At 38.8% G+C, this 22,204-nt stretch overlaps 1 protein-coding gene across 2 annotated transcripts in view; it reads right to left on the reverse strand.

Annotated features, from left to right (window-relative positions):
• The window catches only part of COL4A6 (collagen type IV alpha 6 chain), a 325,810-nt gene extending 304,259 nt beyond the window's left edge, over window positions 1-21,551 (reverse strand). For both annotated transcript variants that reach the window (XM_043895351.1, XM_043895350.1), the window contains exons 1-2: window positions 21,303-21,551; window positions 21,062-21,113 (exon numbers count right to left, since the gene is read on the reverse strand). In XM_043895351.1, coding sequence (XP_043751286.1) covers window positions 21,062-21,113; window positions 21,303-21,313 — 63 coding nt within the window. In that variant the 5' untranslated portion in view covers window positions 21,314-21,551. The remainder of the gene's footprint in view (window positions 1-21,061; window positions 21,114-21,302) is intronic.
• Window positions 21,552-22,204: the final 653 nt, after the last annotated feature.

Raw genomic sequence — 22,204 nt, forward strand, 5'->3', positions numbered from 1 at the left:
ATATAGATCAATGGAATAGAATAGAAAGCCCAGAGATAAATCCACGAACCTATGGACACCTTATCTTTGACAAAGGAGGCAAGGATATACAATGGAAAAAAGACAACCTCTTTAACAAGTGGTGCTGGGAAAACTGGTCAACCACTTGTAAAAGAATGAAACTAGAACACTTTCTAACACCATACACAAAAATAAACTCAAAATGGATTAAAGATCTAAATGTAAGACCAGAAACTATAAAACTCCTAGAGGAGAACATAGGCAAAACACTCTCCGACATAAATCACAGCAAGATCCTCTATGACCCACCTCCCAGAATATTGGAAATAAAAGCAAAACTAAACAAATGGGACCTAATGAAACTTAAAAGCTTTTGCACTACAAAGGAAACTATAAGCAAGGTGAAAAGACAGCCCTCAGATTGGGAGAAAATAATAGCAAATGAAGCAACAGACAAAGGATTAATCTCAAAAATATACAAGCAACTCCTGCAGCTCAATTCCAGAAAAATAAATGACCCAATCAAAAAATGGGCCAAAGAACTAAACAGACATTTCTCCAAAGAAGACATACAGATGGCTAACAAACACATGAAAAGATGCTCAACATCACTCATTATTAGAGAAATGCAAATCAAAACCACAATGAGGTACCATTACACGCCAGTCAGGATGGCTGCTATCCAAAAGTCTACAAGCAATAAATGCTGGAGAGGGTGTGGAGAAAAGGGAACCCTCTTACACTGTTGGTGGGAATGCAAACTAGTACAGCCGCTATGGAAAACAGTGTGGAGATTTCTTAAAAAACTGGAAATAGAACTGCCATATGACCCAGCAATCCCACTTCTGGGCATACACACTGAGGAAACCAGATCTGAAAGAGACACGTGCACCCCAATATTCATCGCAGCACTGTTGATAATAGCCAGGACATGGAAGCAACCTAGATGCCCATCAGCAGATGAATGGATAAGGAAGCTGTGGTACATATACACCATGGAATATTACTCAGCCATTAAAAAGAATTCATTTGAACCAGTCCTAATGAGATGGATGAAGCTGGAGCCCATTATACAGAGTGAAGTAAGCCAGAAAGATAAAGAACATTACAGCATACTAACACATATATATGGAATTTAGAAAGGTGATAACGATAACCCTATATGCAAAACAGAAAAAGAGACACAGAAATACAGAACAGACTTTTGAACTCTGTGGGAGAAGGTGAGGGTGGGATATTTCAAAAGAACAGCATGTATATTATCTATGGTGAAACAGATCACCAGCCCAGGTGGGATGCATGAGACAAGTGCTCCGGCCTGGTGCACTGGGAAGACCCAGAGGAATCGGGTGGAGAGGGAGGCGGGAGGGGGGATCGGGATTGGGAATACATGTAAATCCATGGCTGATTCATATCAATGTATGACAAAACCCACTGGAAAAAAAAATAATAATAAAAAAAAAAGAGAAAAAAAAAAAAAAGTTACCCTGGCCAAACCCTCAGCAAAGATTAAAAAAATATTTTACACTAATGTGTAAATGACTTGTACTTTCTAGAGATACATGTAATTAAGGATAATGTCTAGGAGTATCAATGGCCAAGGGAATGGATCTATAGGAGTTTAACTTTATACAGTATGTGATAAACTGCAAGTAAAACATTTAGACCCTTCTGTAGCAGGAAGTTCTTAGGAAGGTTTAGAAGATTATATAGCTTAATGAATAGCCATACAGTAAAAGCAAGTCTTATCTCAAATTTATTTTATTTTCCTAGCTCTTTCTCTATTTAAGTATAAACTCTTAGCAATCCAAGTCAACAGGCATTTATCAGGTGCCTATTGTGTGCCTGATATCATGTTAGATGAAAGATATATAGTAACTGAGGATTCATTTCTGTTTCCTTTTTAAGCAATATATGTATATATACGTGCATGCCAAGTTGCTTCAGTTCTGTCCAACTCTTTGCAACCCTATGGACTGTAGTCCACCAGGCTCCTCTGCCCATGGGTTTCTCCAGGCAAGAATACTGGAGTGGGTTGCCATGCCCTCCTCCAGGGGATCTTCCCAACCCAGGGATCGAACCCACATCTCCTATGGCTCCTGCATTGCAGGCAGATTCTTTACCACTCTACCATAGCCACCAGGGAAGCCTGTGTGTACACACACACACACACACACACACTTTCAACTGTTCAAGAGGAGTCAAGGAAGTAGCAGAAGGTGATGTGAAGTCTTATACCTTGAGCAAGTAAAAAGTATGTGAGCCTCCATTTTTTCATTCTCAATGAGTATAATATTGTACAACATGTTTCCTTCCTATTTCATAGTATTCCTGCTAGGATCAAATGAGATAGTACACATAAGAGATTTGTTAACTGCATGCAAATATTAGATACTGATGAAGTTCTCATACTATGATGGGAAAATGACTGTTAAAGCAGAAGCAACTGTGAATGAAAAATGTGGCCTGCCATATTAGCAAACAAAGGATGCCCTCAATCAAGTCAGTTACCCCCAAGAGCGTACCCTGAGGGGACTCAGGATGGGAAAGAATAGTATACCCACCCTAGACAGCTGAGGTGCATATTAAAGGGATGATTTCACTCAGCCCAGACTCTTGCATCTTCCCTTAGATAGAAAATTCACTAACTTGAAGTATCTGGTTTTCTTCAATTAACAGCAATCTTTTGACAGTAATCTTTTTGTTGCAAAATTCCTATATATCCTGGTTCCTCCCTTACCTCTTCAGAGAAATTCCTCCCTTACCTCTTTCAGAGAAATTCCTCAAAGCTATCTGAGAAGCTGCTTTCCAGGTTTTAGTCCTCAGAAATTTTGCCAAAAAAACACACATAATTCTCAATTTTTAGGTTGTGCATTTTTCCAGTCGACACAATCCACTGCAAGATGGAGAAACTGCCCAGAGGAATAAAACAGATGAGTTCTAGGGCCTTTCACCAAAACGGACTACCTGATATCAACAGTACCTTGAGCAAACAGAGAAGGAAGATCCTCTCACCCTACTATCCTTGAGTTGTTGTGAGGATGAAATAAAACTGTAATTAAGATCCTTAGTACCAAGACTGGCAGATGGCATTATCATCCTCTTTTGCTATTGTTATTGTGTTATTGGTGCTAGCAGGAAATAATTTACATACAATAGCTTAAGCTCTGTCATGCTTTTCAGAGCTCTGGAGTGAGAAATGAAAGCACTAGTAAATTTTCATCCCAAAGCCTGCTAAGTAACCTGTAAGAATTCTTCAAAGCCAGTAAGTAACCTATATTTCAGCAGACAGGAGTCCTCCCCCTAGCAGCTGATTGTTACGTGTACTATAGGTATGAAATTAAAATAATGTTCAGATCTGCACAACAAAAAGGACTAAAAGCTTCACTGCTGTCAGTTTCAATGCTTATTAATGGAGATGAATGTAGAGAGAATATTGTTTTGCCTAAATAATACTAAAATGCAGTATAAAATCCTGCTTTGATTTAGAGATAGACTAATACAATGTATATGAGAGCAGAAAATTACTTCTAAAATATTCTCCTACTGAGCCTGCCAAATTTACAGAATCCACATTTACAGAAGACAACATTCCTAACCTCACATAAAATAAATTTATACTGACAAAAACAATAAAAGTGCAGATTTCTTAACCTTACAGTCAGGTATTATGTTTTAACTTAAATAATCCAGTTCCAATATACATTTATAATGTCATTTTCCACTACTAACTTTTTATCCTAATATTCTTCAGAAAGGTTTTTTCTCCACCAGGATGTCCACATATTATTTACTGAGGGCACAACTAGAGTAACTCTCAAGGCCTATCTATTTGTTTCAATGGTAGCTTGAGTGATTAAACTCTCAAATTTTCTTTTGTTTTTAATTCAGAGTGGTATCTCATATCCTTCAGAACTCTAAAGAACTCTAGAATGGATTCATGGATCTATCTGAGAAACACCAACATAACAAAGTGAAATCTTATTTTATAAAAATGCCTTCTGATAATGCATTGCCATTTTTTTTTGGAGTTTGAATTTATTTTTTATTTAGTTTTCAAGCAATTATTAAAAGATTTTTTCTAATCTTTTTCAAATTCTTTTTCCATTTAGGTTATTACAGAATATTGAGCAGAGTTCCCTATGCTTTACAGTAGGTCCTCACTGGTTATCTATTTTAAATATACCAGTGTGTACATGTCCATTCCAAACTTCCAGTCTATCTCTTCTCCCATATCCTTTCCCACTGGCAACCATAAATTCATTTTCTAAGTCTGTGAGTCTGTTTTTGTTCTGCAGTTAAATTCACTTTTATCATTTATTTTAATTCCCCATATAAGTGATATAATATGATACACAACGGAATATTGCTCAGCCATAAAAAGAATGAAATAATGCCATTTGCAGCAATATGGATGGATCTGGTGATTATCATACTAAAATGGAGTGAGTCAGACAGAGAAAGACAAATATCATACGCATTGCCATTTTAAAAGATAAGCACGGGTAAAAGAATTCAACATGAGTATGAGTGAATACTCAGAAGGATTATTACCAGTTTGATATAGGAAAATGTATCTTAAACTTAAGAATTTATAGATCCCCAGGAATACATTTGGTGTTGCCATATGTTGCCACATTTGGTGTTGGAGAAGACTCTTGAGAGTCCCTTGGACTGCAAGGAGATCCAACCAGTCAATCCTAAAGGAAATCAGTCCTGAATATTCATTGGAAGGACTGATGCTGAAGCTGAAACCAGTACTTTGGCCACCTGATGAGAAGAACTGATTCACTGGAAAAGACCCTGATGCTGGGAAAGATTGAAGGCGGGAGGAGAATGAGATGACAAAGGATGAGATGGTTGGATGGCATCACTGACTTGATGGACATGAGTTTGAGCAAGCTCTAGGAGTTGGTGATAGACTGGGAAGCCTGGCGTGCTGCAGTCCACGGGGTCTCAAAGAGTCAGACATGACTGAGCGACTGAACTGAACTGAGGAATACATTTACTGATACTCAAATGTTGATAGACCACAATATGAGAAGCAGTGGTGCTCTTCTAGCTTTTCAGTAATTTGATGCAATGTATTAGATCCTAATGGAAGGATTCTGGCTCCCTTGACTCTAAGAATTTCTTAGGAAGTTGGTTGATAACATCTGCAGTTGACATAAATATTTAGAACACTATTTTTCTAGTGGTGTGAATAAATCCTCTTTCTTTATGTAAAAGTCTAATATTTATACTTACAGTTGCCATAAAAAGGGCTTCCCAGGTAGCACTAGTGGTAAAGAACCCACCTGCCAATGCAGGAGATGTACGAGATGTGGGTTCAGTCTCTGGGTTGGAAAGATCCCCTGGTGGAGGGCATGGCAACCTGCTCCATTATTCTTGCCTGGAAAATTCTAAGGATGGAGGAGAGTCCATGGGGTCACAAAGAGTCGAACACAACTAAGCACACATACGCAAATGCCATAAAAAAGTGAAAAGGCATTAAAAGCCAGTTCATAGGCATGAAATGCAAATGATTATGATTATCCTTATGAAGATCTCATAGCAGATTAGCCATGAATTGATACAACAGTTATTGAAATTGGGTGATATGAACATGAGGGCATATGATACTATTCTCTCTGCTTTATTTATGTGTAACATTTTCCATGAGAAAAAAAAAAAAGACCTAGTAGCTAAATGACTATGGCAAGGGACTCTGTGAAAAAATATTATGGAAGATATTATATCACCACAGATAGAATGTAAGGGAAATTGGCCTTGACCTTGCACTAATGGCCAGTGTCCTTAGATAGCTAGCCTTGTGCTTCTATTATATGACAATAATTCTGGGTTTTAGTGTTCAAAGAGTAATCAGGATCACTTGATGCCAGAAGACAAATTATTGGAACAATTCAGAATATTGTTCTAACGAGTACTGTGTGGCACTCTTTAAAAAGGCTACTTCTCCCCAAGTTACAATTTATATTATTGAATTTATATAAAATGACATATTCTTCTGTTAAGCCTAGGCAAAGGTTCATGTTACCTACAGATACTCTGAACCACCTATGTCATATTTGTTCATATCCTAGCAGGAATTCTGTGCCTGGGTATTAGGTCTTGTCTTTGTATTAGAGATGCCTCCTTTATTATCTAAGACTTTTAGTGACAGTCTCATTGATTAGGGGTTTTTATTAAACCACTAGCCAACAGTAAATTTGGTTAAAACAAGAAGTGCCATTGAAGAGCTTAATAGTAAACTATACCTGAGAAAAGTCCACAGTAGTTCACACAAAAACTAACTCCAAATTTAAATAGGTTGACACAGTTTGTGCAGTAATGCTTTCACCAGGAGATATGGATACCATTTGTAACTTGAAGACTAGAGCATCATCTTGCATTCTAAATACTAGTGAGAAACAAATCTGCAACAACACAATACATGCAATGCCTTATTCTAGATTGAGATAAGGTGCAAGTCATTTGTTTGGGACTTACAGATAGTCAGGATCATGTGTTTGATTCATTCAGGGCCAGTTGTTTATTTGCTTCAAGAAAGAACACAAACTTATTGGCATCAGAATCCCAGGAATCTGATTTTATGACATGGAATTCATCAAAAGACTCAAAAGGAGACACTGAAATGGAAAATTCCTTCTGTTTAAGATTAAAGACTAAAAAAAAAAAAAAAAGATTAAAGACTAGAATCTGAAGTTACCAGTCATCTCTGGTAGTGAATTACAGAGTTGCCAGTTAGACAACTTTCTTTATAATAGGGCCTGGTGTAATAAAAAGAAAACAGACTCAGTCAGAAAACCTGAGTTCTAGTTTGGACTCAGTCATTTAATCCCATCTTTATGGTTAGAGGATTACAGAATTAAACGATTCTGTTACTTACAACTGTAGATAGCAGGCGGTGAGGATGAGTCCAAAAGATAGCATTTTACTGAAACAAAGCTATTCCAAGTTAATACCTCCGTATATCACAGCAGTGTATAACTGTAGGAATACCAAAGAAGCCGAAGGAATTCAAATCAAGGGGGGAAAATCCTTGCACTAAACAATACAACTTTCTATGCTATGCATAATAATTATCAAACTGATAAGAAGTAGCTTGGTTTTTGCAGAATCAAATAAACCAGAATGAGTGAAACTGAAGGGAAGTGACTTAGCAAGATGTCCCAAGGGAAGGGACAGAGCTAGAGACACCAGTGATGTCCTTCTGCAGAGAATATTAAATAACAGCGTGACTGAATATTCCCAGCTCTCCACCTTCAGGGCACATTGTAGGATTGCTCTTCTTGGCTTCCAGTTGGTCTCTGATCAAGGTTGATCAATGGTATATGAAAAAAGTGACATATGCCATATTCAAAAATAAGATTTAATTGGTAGCCCAGATGTGAGACCCCCCCTCCCAGAGCCTTTCTTTCTTTCCCTCTGCCACAATGATCAGTAGTGTCCCAGATGGTAGCTGTTCCCTCTAGGTCCTAGATTGAGTACCACACAAAGTCCCACAGATGACCCATGATGGACTTACAGTATGAACAAAAAATAAACTTTTGTTATTTTAATCCACTGAGATGTTGGGAGTTGTTTGCTATAGCAACATAACTTATCCTATGCTGACTTAAGAGATAGCAGTTATGAGGTCAAGCACTCTACCAAACAGAGGGCAAAAATAACTTGACTGATGGGCCTCAGTAAAGGCTTTGGCCCTACTCAGAGGTTTGTGCCCTCAGATATTATAAGGTTCTGTTATGCATATGAACAAAAGTATGTCACTGTTACTGGCAGCCAGCAGAGGATGTGAAAAATAAAGAGGACAGTTCAGGACAGAGCTGACTCAGGGGACTGGTAACTTGATATAAACCCTTCCTCTCATTCTGTTACAAGTAAATAGTGACTGAAAGTCATAAGGCTCTTCAATGGCCTGTCCAGGATAACTGGCCCTAGGCCAGTTTGAAGCCAGCAGGTGCCCTTCGTAATATAGCTGGCACCTACAATTTTTAGTCTATTTAGTAGCAGGGTGGTAAAAAGCTGAACAAACAAGGAAAGGAGAACTATCCTTTTACCATCTGAGGTTCTTAAAGGAGACCAGGCTGAGAATAGTGTTACAAATTTTAGGGGATGAATTTTAAAACTATATCCCTATGTAATTTAAGGCTACCTAGACTTCACCTAAATTATTTTTTGCTAAAGACTCTTAAGATCACTGATCCTGCCCTAACCAAAATTACTCATAGGTATAAGGCTACTACTAGGCTAACGAACAGCACCACAGAAAGCTGAGGCAGTAATTGTCTCTGTCCATTCACAACACCTTAATCAAGGGGCTGGGGATGCACCACAGTGGTATGAGAATTGTTGTTGTTTTAGTTGCTAAGTCGTGTCCGACTCTTTTGCGACCCATGGACTAAAGACTGCCAGGCTCCTCTGTCCATGGGATTTCCCAGGGAAGAACTCTGGAGTGGGTTGCCATTTCCTTCTCCAAGGGGTCTTCCCAACCAAGGGATCAAACATCTTCTGCCATCTTCTGCCAATAGCTACAATTTACTGAGCACATACAATAATCAGGTACTTCATGAACATTATAGCTAACCCTCATCACTACATGAGGTAAGCATTATACTTTTTGGATGAGGAGACTGAAGAATGTCAAGAGAGTGCAGAAGCCAAGGTGAGGGAAAGAGTCTAGAAGGAGAAGTGCATCGAGTAAGATGCTACTGGTAGTTCAATGAGGATAGGGACTGAGAAGATGCAATTGAATTTGGTGATTAGGAAGTGACCTTTAAGAAATCAGTCTCAGTGAATTTGTTGGGGAAAGAGCCAGAAGACCAAGAGCTGAACAATAAATGGGTGGCAGAAAAAGATATGCATTAACTGTAGACTATTTTTTCATAAACTCTGGTACTTTACATACAACTTACTTTTATGCATGTAAATCTCATCAAAGCTATGGATCTTTTCCCCAGAAAAATACATATGCATACCTAATTTTACACACAATTTCAGGGCACTTATAGACCCACCTGAAACCCATTTAGAAACTCCATCTTAGGAATGAATGATATATATCAAATTCAAGATGGTGGAGATGGGACTGGAAGTGATAAACAGGTGGTTTCAACTGCATTGGTAGTATTTGATTTCTTAAGCTGGGTGATGGTCATATATTCATTATGTTTATTACATTATTATATATGCTTATTATATTATTTGAATATATTCATAGGATTGGCCAAAAAGTCCATTCAGACTTCCCCTAAACCTGAATGGACTTTTCAGCCAACCCAGTATCACATTTCTGTTGCCTAAAATATTTCATAATAATTTCTTTAAAGAGGAAAAAATGGGTACATAACAGAACATCTGTGTTTGTAGGAAATATACACTAAAGTATTTGGGAGTGATGTGGTATCAGATGGGCAACTTGGTCCTCAAATGATTGAAGAAAGAAATTTTGTAGCATACTTGAAGCTTTCTGTAATTTTGAACTTGTTTCAAAAACTGAAAAAAAACAGTAAAAGACAACACACACAAAAAATGACTAACAAAAAATGTTAATGAATATATATTCTCACGCGTATATGGGAGGGCATAACCAAACTTACAGAGAAGTGTACACACAGAAATGCATAGGGAGATCCTTTAAAACAGACAAAGGAAGTGCTATCAATTTGGCTCTAAAGTACAATGTTTTATGTCAGAGCCCTCTTTTCCTTGCTGACTTATACTCTGACTGGGAGAGTATAACTGGGACTCAGTTGAGGGAGAAGCAGCCATCTCTCTGAGCACCTCTGATTATCACAGTCGTTAGGGAAAGTGGGAGCCGCAAGCTAGTCTCAGGGCTTTGAAACTGGAAAGCACAGGCTGAGGGCTCAAGAGAGGTGCTGGACGTTAAGCCGGAGAAAGCTTACAGATCTTTCTCTTACACCTTGACCATTGTGCCTCCAATTCTTCAGGTAATCTAGTAGGGAGAGGTTTGAGGGTACAGGGAGAAGTACAACTCTACTTTTAATGGAACAGGCATCTGGGTGATAGTACAACCAGTTGAGCGGGGGAAGGATAAAGTGGTGATTTAGGAGAAGATAGTGAGGGACAGGAAGGCCTGGTGTGCTGCAGTCCATGGGGTTGCAAAGAGTCAGACATGACTTGGCGACTGAACAACAATAAAATAGAAGGCAAGAAAGTAAAGGCAAAGACTGGGGTTAAAGCTAGAGTGTTCGTTTTTGCAATAAAAAAGAGACCAATAGAAAGAGCAGACTCTTGGTCTGCTGGTCTTGATTTTCTCCATCAACTGACTCCCAGTTACACTCTTGGTATGTGTATGTGTATTTATGTTTGAGGTATAGGATGTAGGGAGTTTTACGCATGGGCACTTGTCTGACATAAGGAGAGTGGGCAAAAGACCCACTGATCATGTCAGTATTTCCCTCAAATAACAATCAATAACAGTGCTTTGCAGCCAAATTCTTCTCTCTGCTTCGTCTTTAAGCCCTCCATAACCTAACCCTGCTCCAACTTTACATAATCATTTCCTTCTACTCTTGTGCTTTAGCCAGGAATGTCTTCTTCCAATCAGTCATATTCATTCTTGCTAGGGCTGCAGTGTATAACTGCTCATAGGGTTCACTACAAAAGTAAATTGACTGAGAGGCCACGTGGAAGTTGAAATCTACACTGCTTGCTGCTCACCAAGGAGTGAGTCACAGCAAGGAGCTCTGACTGCTGGGAGGAAAGTGTGCCTTTTTTCAAATTTCCTCAAGGACGCTTCACGTTAATACGTCTTCTATGTTTTTGCTCATGCTCTGATCAGCTTGTCTCTCTGATATTTAGTAGGACTACATTTAAAACTCAAAGATAGAGACTTTGCTGGTGACCTAGTGGTTAAGACTCCACACTCTGAATGCATGGGGTACAGGTTCAATCCCTGGTTGAGGAACTAAGATCCCACAGTGTGACCAAAAAGAAAAAATCAAAGATAAAATGATCTGTCCTGATAAATACAAGTATATTTATAGAGTCCTAGAGACAAAAACTTGAAATCTCAGAGATGTCCTGGAAAAGTCTAGAATATTTTAAATAAATAAATAAATCTCCACATTTATAATTTATTTTGAGTCCTTCAAGGCATAGCACAAATTTTGCTTCTGTGAAAGTTTCTCAAACTACAGTCCTTGTTGACCTCTTCCTTCTTTCACCTTCTAGATCACTTCATTCTGATCTATGATGTTTAATGCTGGATTAGCCTATAATCCAGTGTTTTTAAATAGTGGTAGTATTTCAACAGTTCCACATCTGATTTTAATTTCAGTTAAAAATATATGTTAAACTATTTTAAGACTGTAATAAAACACAGCATGTCCCATTCAAATGGGTTCCACACCAAACATTCACACATCAGAAACCACCACTAATTGTTCGATGCGTGCTGCCAAGTTAACAATGTGTATTTAAGTAAGAAAGAGAGAATGAAAGTGAGAGGAGAGGGTAGTATATGTATACCTAGAAATATAGATTTTACTGCCTTGTCTTTTTTTTTTTTTCATTTCACTTTCAATTTATTGTCCAAATATCCTCACTTTCACTGAAGAGCATCCTGAGTTGACAAGCCAAACAATTAAGCAAAAAACCATTACTTATTTCAGTACATTAGACTTTTATCCAGGCAGGAATAAACTGGAAACTAAGACTTCCATAGTCCTCAATTTCAGATTTTATATTTTTTTTCATTCTCTTCCTTCTTACTGACTTTACAAATAAATATTAAAAACTTTGACTTATTAGCAAAACACTTTGGTCTGGCTTTTATGTTGGAGGAGTCATAAAAGATTTTGTTTGGGGAGAAAAGGGTCTACAGCTGCAAATTTTGAAAAGAGCTCTAATCTTTGTCATCATTATCAGCATCTACACCAACATTTTTATCTGTGAGCATGCTTTATGTATATAGATGCTGGTAAGTATGCAATTTAATCTTATCACCAAGGCAAGGTCACATAAATCTTATAAATCTCAAGTTGATCCCCATCCTCAAGGGATTTGCTACACTCACAAACAGAATTTAGAGATTCTAGGCATTTTAGATTTTCTCTGCCAACCTTCTTCCCTCCGGGCGAGGGAAAACAGTCGCAAAGATTTACAGAGCAAAGGAGAAATACCTCTTAACTTTGCTTCTGTCCCCTAGAGAAAATCTGTCTTCCAAAGGACTGACAGCCTGTTGGCCAGGAGTCCCAGACATTTATGGGAAAGCCTGGTCTCTCCGAGGTAAATACAGCTAGAATTTTAGGGCCAGGGAACTTTCCACTGAAGAGTACCAACTCCCCCTCAGTAAGAGCAATCAGATTGAAAGATAATGGCGAACTAGCCCTATTGTTAGACTAAGGGGAACTGGGACTTCAAAGATGCCTGAAGAGGTATCTTCAGACACAATCTTCAGTGGATACCCCAATCTCTACAGGATGTCACAAAGGTATGGCAGCAGAGAGAAGTGGCTCTGGAGAAACTGGAACAAAAATACCAAAATACCATGCTTTTTCTCCCTCTAGGAAGCTTGAAATACAAACTCAACACATAATTAAGCAATTTTCTCTAAAACATCCCCAAATGGGCTCACCACTCATTTTCAGTACAGAGACAGTCACAGTGAGTGAAGGGAACAGAATAACAACAACAGTAATCATTTTACAGCTAAAAATACAGTTAGTGATTTGTCCTCAGGCCATAGTTAATGATGGCATCTGTATCAGAACCGAGGAACATTTGGCTCCAAATATGGAGGTTTCCCAGGTGGCGCTAGTGGTAAAGAACCTGCCTGCCAATGAAGGACACATAAGAGATGCAGGTTCAATCCCTGGGTCGGGAAGATCCCCTGGAGGAGGGCATGGCAACCCACTCCAGTATTCTTGCCTGGAGAATCCCATGGACAGAGGACCCTCTTCGGCTACAGTCCATGGGGTCGCAGAGTCGGACACAACTGAAGCAACTTAGTACACACACAGAAGAGGGGAAAAAGAGCTGAGAGGGACAACTGAGAAATACTACTATCTTTAGACAGAAAATCTACAAAGTGAGACTCTTCTCTGACATCTCCCTTTTTCTCATCTTGTCATGAATCAGTTGTCAAAACTGGGAAACACTTAAAAATTTTTCCTCAGCATTGAAAGAAATAGAGAATACTTGTAGGGGGATAGAGTAAGGATTTAGCACCTTGTGAATGGTATAACTTGCACATAAATTCTCTCTTTTAATCACTCAGCCTTCTAAGGCAGAAGGTATTATTATCCCTTTTGTACTGATGAGAAAATTGAGTCTCAGAGAGGTAAAATGAGTTGCCCTAAATCACAGAGGGCAGAGGCAGCATTCAAACATAAGTCTGATTCCAGAGTTCTTTCTCTTAAACATTATCCCACTGAACAAGGTTCTTATTTTTCCATCAGAGCATTGTTATTAGAGTCAACATTCATAATTCTTTAAGATAGACAAGGACAAGGTAGTTGTTACAGGCCACTAGGAGTAGATCTGTTTACTCACTTGAAAGGCATCTGTCATTCACTTCCTATATGCTTGGCAGTATCTTGGACATTCTAATTTAAAGAGGGGAACATGACATATAAGCATAGGAATTTCACAACCACATGGTAGATGCCACCAAAAAGGGGCCTAAAGAACCTTGGAAGCACAGGGCAAGGAAGAATAAATTCTTTCTGAAAAGGTCTGGAACGTTTTACAGAGAAAATGACATTTTCCCTTGGTTTTAAAGGTTGAGCAGGAGTTTACTAGGAAGAGGATGTGTAAATGGTGGAGAAGGCCATTCCATGTGGAGACAACAGCATAAGCAAAAGCAATAAAATGTGAAAGAACAAAAAGTGGATTGTGAATGGAGACAAGTTCAGTCTCAATGAAGTGTAATATATACTATGAGTTTGAGAAGGAGAGATGGCAGGAAAAAAACAGTTAGACATGAAGCTGAAAAGGTAGTTGGGGCCAGAAAATGAAGGCCTTTAATGTGTCAAGTCAAGGAGTATGTATATTAATCCTGGAAGAAAACAGAAACAAACAAAATTCAAATCTGGAAATAACATAATTGGGTTTGTTGTCAATAAAATAACTCTGATGGCAGGGTAGAGATTTGAATGGAGTCAGGAGGTAGAAAAATTAGTTACGAGGTTATTTCTATATGATGATGAGATTTGGAGCCACTAGGATATGACTAGGAAACTAGATGATACAGGTTTTTGGTAAAACTAACAGAACTTGATAGAGATGGAGATAATGAAGGTTGGTGCCTGATTCTATAGTTTCTCACTTGAAACTGGGTGGACTGTGATGACACTGAACAAATACAAAAAAGATAGCAGGTTGGAATGCCATGATAAGGACTAGAAAATAATTTCATTTTTGGATATACTGTGTTTTGGGGTAATACAACACAACTAGAGCTGGCATTGGTTGAGTGCTTATACTAAGCTCTAGGCACCATTTTAAGTGCTTTGTATGTATCCACTAAATGAGATATAGGTACAAGGGGTTAGTTGTTGTTGTTTAGTCACTCAGTCATGTCCGACTCTTTTGCAATCCCATGGACTGCAACCCTCCAGGCTCCTCTGTCCATGGGATTTCCCAGGGAAGAATACTGGAGTTGGTTGCCATTTCCTTCTCCAGGGGATCTTCCTGACTTAGGGATCAAACTCGTGTCTCCTGCATCTCCTGAATTGGCAGGTGAATTCTTTACCATTGAGCCACCAGGGAAGCCCACAAGAACTTAGTGGGTAATTGGAAATAAACGTTTGGAGCTACAAAGAGACACCTGGCCTGAAAATTCCAATTTGATAGTCATCAATGTATAGGAGGCATAGTTAGAACTGTTGCAGCAAGAAGAAAGAAAGGATAAAAATACTGAGTAGAACCACCATTTTATGAGCAGGGAGTGATGAAAACTATGAGTTTCGTGATGGCAAAGATCATGCCTGACTTGTTAACCACTGTGTCACCAGAGCATGGTACACTAGTTAGAATACAGTGGCCACTCAATAAATATACGTTGAATGAATAAAATAAAAATATCAGAGGGAATTTCCTGGTAGTCCAGTGGTTAGGACTCTGTGCTTTCACTGCCAATGGTGAGAGTTCAATCCCTGGTCCCGCAAGCCAGTCCCCTCCCCCCACCGAAAACACAGAGAAGTGTAATAAGAAACAATGAAGCATCATGACTCAGAAGACAAAAGGGGAAGGTTGTTCGAAAGTGATTGGAAGACGCCAAGCACTACATTAAAATAGCTAAGTAGAATGGGGACTACAGTGAAGTCTTTGGGCTAGACAGTTAGGTATCCATTAATAATGCGAAAGAGGGCAATTTTGGTAGAATGGCCTCATTCCAGACTGTAATAGGCTTAAGGGTAAATGGTTGTTGAAGAAGAGTAGACAGTGACCAGAAATTTGGCAGTAATGTGATTGAGGGGGTTAGAGTTACAGAGGAAAATGAAGCCATGGATTTAAAATTTTTATTTGTTTTTATAATGGAAGAGACTTCAATATTGTTTGTAGAAGAAAAAAAATTCCTAGGAGAGGGATAAATTACAGATGGTAAAAAAGTGGATAATTGTTCTTTGTTAATTTTCCCATCACTGTAGTCTCTTGGGCATGCTTATTGGTCTGTATTTATATTTAAGTGAAAAAGTGAAAGTGAAGTCGCTCAGTCATGTCCAACTCTTTGGTGACCCCATGGACTGTAGCCTACCAGGCTCCTCCCATGGGATTTTCCAGGCAAGAGTACTGGAGTGGGTTGCCATTTCCTTCTCCAGAGGACCTTCCCCACCCAGGGATCGAACCTGGGTCTCCCGCATTTATATTTAGCTAGACTTTAAAGCAAGTTAGAGCCTTATGATATGCCCCACTGGGATATTTGGTCAGCTTAAAAGGACTTCATAGTTTAATACAGCATGGTGTTTTCCTAATATCTTCTTCTATATGTGTATGTTTTGTCATTTACACAGGATAGGACAAGTCTATACTCCAAGCATGGTGGTGAAGTCACAGAATTATGCATAAATCGAAGCAAGCAAAACCCAATACATATTGATAATTGAGGTCAATCTATTTGTTTCAATATTATATTCATGAATTAATTAGGGGAAGGGCACACTTTGCTCCTGCTTAACTATAATCTTATAATATACAGGGGCATATTTACTAGAAATACCATAATATGCCTAGAGTCTAACAGGTTGTTGGCACTTGTAGTCAATACAAATGCCCTCACATCTGAAGATGCCTTCATGCTCATGCTCAGTCATGCAGTCTTTACAATCCCATTAACTGTAGCCCGCCAGGCTCCTCTGTTCGTGGAATTTTCCAGGCAAAAATACTGGAGTGGGTTTTAATTTCCTACTCCATGGGATCTTCCTGACCCAGGGTCAGTCACAAATTGTTTATTGTAAAACCCAATTCATAACTAGAGAGGTTCTTTTTCAATACCATGAATAACTCTGGCAGTCAAGTGAAGCCTATCTACTGACTCCCTCTCAGAATAATATTCTTAAACATAGTCAATAAAATACATGGGATTACAATAGAAACCAATTATACTGAAATAGAATCAAAATATATAATGAAACAAATTTGAGATAGAGTCATATATCTATCTGTTTCTTCAGTTGTTGTTCAGTCGCTAAGTTGTGTTCAACTCTTTGTGATCTCATGGACTGTAGGCCGCCAGGCTCCTCTGTCCATGGGATTTCCCAGGCAAGAATACTGCAGTGGGTTGCCATTTCCCTCTCCAGCGGATCTTTCTGACCCAGGAATCAAACCTGGGTCTCCTGAATTGGCGGGTGGATTTTTTACTGCTGAGCCATCGGGGAAGCCTGGTCTCTTTAGTTACACATTAAATATCTATTTTCCCCTCTACTCCTATTGGAAATGTTTCTTCTGACCTGTCCATAATGTAACTACATGGCCATCTATTGTTACCTATTTATGTAGTCCTTTGATGGTTGCTTTGGCTGTGTCTGACTCTCTGCAACCCCATGGACTATAGCCCACCAGGCTCCTCTGTTCATGGGATTCTCCAAGTAAGAATACTGGAGTAGGTTGCCATGTCCTCCTCCAGGGGATCTTCCTGACCCAGTGGTCAAACATGCATCTCTTATGTCTCCTGCATTGGCAGGCATGTTCTTTACCACTGGTACCACCTAGGGAACCCCCATAGTGGAATACCAATACTAAATACCAATACCAATACTAAAAAATAAGAGTAAAATACTGATAAATGCTACAACATTAATGAATTTTAAAAATATTAATGCTAAATAATAAATTAATGCTTAATTAATGCTTAATGCATAATTAATTAATGCTAAATAATAAAAATGCCAAACACAAAAGATTATATATTATATGGTACTATTTATATGAAATGTCCAGAAAAGACAAATCTATAGAGACAGAAAAGAGATCCATGCTTACCTGGGCTTGCAGGTAGGAGCAGGGATTAATTCAATGGATATGAAGGATCTTATTAGGGGTGATGAAAATGTTCTAAAACTGGAAATAGTGATGGTTGTAAAACTTGGCAAATTTACTAAAACTCATTGAATGATATACATAAATGAGTGAATTTATAGTATTTAAATTATATCTCAGTAAATCTGTTTTATAAAAGAAAAAGCAAAAGAAATCTGAGAGACAGCCCCATACAAGGCAAATACTCCTCTTGATCCCTAGTTAGGAAGGGATTTTCTTCATCTGAAAAACCTTAACACTCCATTCATACTTTGATGACTGTGATTATGGCTGAAAATCAAATTGGAAGGGACCAACTTGAGCAAGTTACTACAACTTTAAGAAGTTTGTATTTCAATCAGACCATGATTTGAACATGGCTAAAGCTGCTTTACCTGTGTTCTAGGCAGAGATGATAATAGACAGAGGTGTTTTCTCCCCTTTACCCCTTTGCCATTCAAATAATTCTCCCACTGGGCTTTTACTTTTAAATATACTTGGTTGTATTGGAGCATTTTGTGAAAGCAGATTTGGGGCAAAGTGGGAAGAAAACATAAGGATCCTGACTAATTTGGGATATATTTTAACTCTTAAACATATCAGCCTATGGTGAGACATAGAGTTTTTTAGTTTCTTCTCTAACAAGATGCAGATAATAATTTATCAAGTATCCTATCCCAAAGGGCTTCCATGATGGTTCAGTGGTAAAGAATCAGCCTACCAATGCAGTAGATGTGGGTTTGATCCCTGAGTCAGGAGGATACGCTGGAGAAGAAAATGGCAACCTGGTCCAGTATTCTGGCCTGGAAAATCCCATGGACAGAGGAACCTGGCAGGCTACAACCCATGAGGTCACAAAAGAGTCGGACATGACTTAAGACTAAACAATAAGTACAACAATCTTATCCTTTAAGGAACATAATGGCTACCATTGCCTGAGAAAGTGAACTCCTACAGAGTTAGAGACAATTTTTAAATAAATCTTTGTGTGTTGTGCCTTAGGAATTTAATAACCAAAAATGATTATGGGTATTTTGAATTTTTGCACTCTATCTCACTCAGATAAATTGTGAAAATATTTCACATAAATAAAGATCAGCACTGTTTTAAAAGAAATTTAATGAAAATTCATTATTTAATCCTGGGTTTTAACATTTTGCTTTCCATCCCTTCGAAAACACTGCTTAATAAAGTCTGACAAAGAAAGAACTCAAAAGCATCTAAATGGCCCTATCTCCAATGCTCACCAATACTCCATTATAAACAATGTAACTCTCACAGTGAAGAGACTTCCTCATACTGAAGCACAAAATAGTTCTTATCAATCTATTTATGTTCTTTTTCATTAATATAAGTCAGAAAGGTATGGAGAATTCAAATATTTAAAACCATCTGAAAGGTGAAAAACATTACAAACCCAGAGGATGAACTGGAATTGAGAGTAAAATTGGCTATTCTCATCCAGTCAATATGGATGAAAATCCAGTACAAAGAGTACAAAGAAAGTTCAGGATGGGGAACACATGTACACCCATGGCTGATTCATGTCAATGTATGGCAAAACCACTACAATATTGTAAAGTAATTAGCTTCCAATTAAAATAAATAAATTAAAAAAATAAAAAAGAACTTCCCCTCAGAAAAGTCACCTTCTGAGAACTCACCCTGTTAACTCTCCTCTTTCTCTTTGCCATTTTTCCAAAAATTAAAAAAAAATAGCTTTACAATGTCAATGATATTATGCAGAAGTAAACAATAGGTCAGTGAAGCAGTTATGAACTTAAAGCAAAATATAAAGTGTTGTCAGTGTATCTTAAGGTTTATTTTAGTCTTTCCAGGGTCAGTCACACTGACAGAGCAGGTGACATTGTAAAACAATGGGTCAGAGTCTAAAATCCACACACCAAAGTAGTGCTTGAGTTTGAAGACATGCTTTAATATTTCTGAGAAATGAAGGCAACATCCTCTAGTGACTTTTAAAGATTTCAAGTGATGGGATGCCATGTTTGAGAAGTCTCCAACTATATAGAATGATTTGTTAATGCTTTTCCCAAAAGTACACTGAATACCATCAGCCAGAGTCTGAAATAAAGGTTTTGCTGGAGGGTATCCTGCCCACACATGACATTTTTATAAGTAGCAAGATTCCCAGACAAATTGTTAAATAATCAAAACATGGCATTTTCAATAAATGTAGTATTGAGCCCCAAGGTAACACATAACTAAACTTGTATACTGGAGGAATCAGAAAAAGAAGAGTACAGAAACCTAGATCAATACTCCTGCTTACAAAGTATAGAATTCACTTACAATAAAAGCTGATGTTCTGAGATAAAGGGTCACAAAATGTTAAAAGTCAAGATTTCTGTCATCATCCTCGTTTCATAAGGGAAGTCATTTCACTTTATTCCGAAATTTTCTTAAAGACATATACCACAACAAGTAATCCATTTTTTCCCATAAAAGTATTAGGGGATTTTATTGGGTTGGCTGAAGTATGGCTTTCTAAATAGTATTTTTAAATATTTAAAGTATTAAAAATAGAGCCAGTCAGTTAAACATCAAAACTCAGAAGGTAAAGATTTGGAATATATATTTATCTGTCATACATACACACATATATATTTAGAGTACATGGGTGACTTTGGCTATTAAGAATTTTAAAAAATAGAGCAGTGAAATAGTACTCAATAGTTGAACAACTTCATATTTGAACTCAACGGTTTATTTCTGTGGGCATAAGTTGCTAGTGAGTCTGGAAAACTGCAGCATCTCTGATTATTAAGGTCTCTCCACCTTTGGTAACTTATCCAAGTAATTTCATTGAAATTACTCCTTTCTGGGCTCCATTAAACTTTTCTTGACCAAATGTCTACAGAAATTCCTTTGCCTGCAGTCCCTGGCCGATTTGATGGATAATATCTAAACAACCTATGAAATGTTAAGTTTTAGAATTTTTTTTCTTTTAAAACCACTTTAACTTTTAACTTTCCGATGAGAGAGAAAACCAGTAAACGGAAACATAGGGCAGAAACTGAACATCATCTAGTAGTATCAGTGCAGTTTGGCTGGTTGAAGAGCCCAGATGTTGTCACCTGGTACTGTCAAAGGACTCTAAAGAAAATACTTAAGTTTAACTTCTATAGCATTCGCGGTACTTGCAAGTCCCATTTCTTGTGTACTCCTCCCACTTTCAAATGTGTGTGCCAATTCATGTCCCTGTAGACCAGGGAAAAACACATTTCTTCTGCCTTGGAGATCGATATAGAGAAAGGCATCAGATGTCAGTCATATCAAGTCGTCCAGGAAGACGCTCAGAAATGTGTGCCTTTTGTGTCTTCTACTTTTATTTTCCCAACCCCTCACGAAGTTTGGGGATAGAACTATGCCTGAGTCCCAAAGGCATTAGCCTGACACTGTGCTATTCCTCTCTAAGAAACCCACTAACTCCCCAAGGAAATGAGAGTGATGTGAATTCCGTTTCACAGTGCAGCCCCCTAACACAAACACAAGAGTTGGGATGCGGAGGGGGTCAAAGGAGAAGGAGGGAAGGGGGTCGACAGAAAAGACTCACCGCTCCGGCCAGTTCCTCAGTCAGGCACAAAGTAACCAGAAGCAGCCACAACCTGAAACGGGAGGGAGGGTGAATAACATGGGTTTTCTCCGGGATCCTGTGCCTGTCCATAGACCCCCGACCCCTTTTTGCTGACTACCGCCACTTTTTCTGCAGTGGCAGAAGTACAAGTATAGTGCAGGTCCGGCAAAGTAGCCCAAAGTAAGAAAGAGGAGCGGAGCTCGGGATAGCAACGGCTCACCCAGGGTGCATGCTTGCGGCTCCTCCAGAGCTGGGTCCCGGGAGACTGCTAAGCGGTTCCGCGGCCCCGGCTCATCGGGGCTCCGCTGATGCTTGGCGGCTGCTTCCTTACTCAAGAGGATGGGGTAGGGGGGCGGAGTGGCTCACTTCGGAAGAAACTGAACTCAGCTTCTAGAGAAAAGGTGCCCCAAAGGGAAACACGATGAGCCGTGCCGGCTACAACTTGCCGCACTCAAGGGATAGTTCCATGCACCAGGAGAGGAAGGAATGGAGGGGAAGGGGGCGGGGCTGTCTGCTGTCAATCATCCCCCTACCTTGGGCAGCCGGTTGTCTTTCCCACTTTCAGGCACCTTCCACCCATAACATTCCCACGCATCTCCACAGGCCCACAGACCTATACACTAAGACACTTCCTTAAACCACTAAAAACTGTTACACATACACAGATTAAGGCATACAATTCCCACAGAGACAAATGGGCCCCAAAGTGTCTTTGCAGTCTTGTTCAAATGCATACCAGTTACTCTAATTGATTGTACGCGAAGTTCTTGGGCGGGTGGTGGTATGGTGGTCTCTGGAGTTGTAAACCTACCCTTACTTGAGTGGAACCTAAGGATAAGTGGGCCCGCTTGAAACAGGTCCAAAGCCCTGAAAGACTGTAAAGTGGTCAATTCTAGGGTCTAAAATAACAACTGTTCTGAAGAATTCCTCCAAGGAGTTCACATAAAGTATTTTCTGGGCCTGTTGGTGCTTTAAAAAAATCTGTATATCAGAATTACCAAAGTAACGTTCAAGTCTACTTTATTTGGGAGACCAATTCAACTTCCATTAACACCATACAAATATTTCCAATTAAGCATTCATGTTAGTGTTAAGGAAAATTGCACTAGTTATTTAATTCCC

This window comes from Cervus elaphus, chromosome X (genome assembly GCF_910594005.1).
Source record: "Cervus elaphus chromosome X, mCerEla1.1, whole genome shotgun sequence".
NCBI classification, from domain to species: domain Eukaryota; kingdom Metazoa; phylum Chordata; class Mammalia; order Artiodactyla; family Cervidae; genus Cervus; species Cervus elaphus.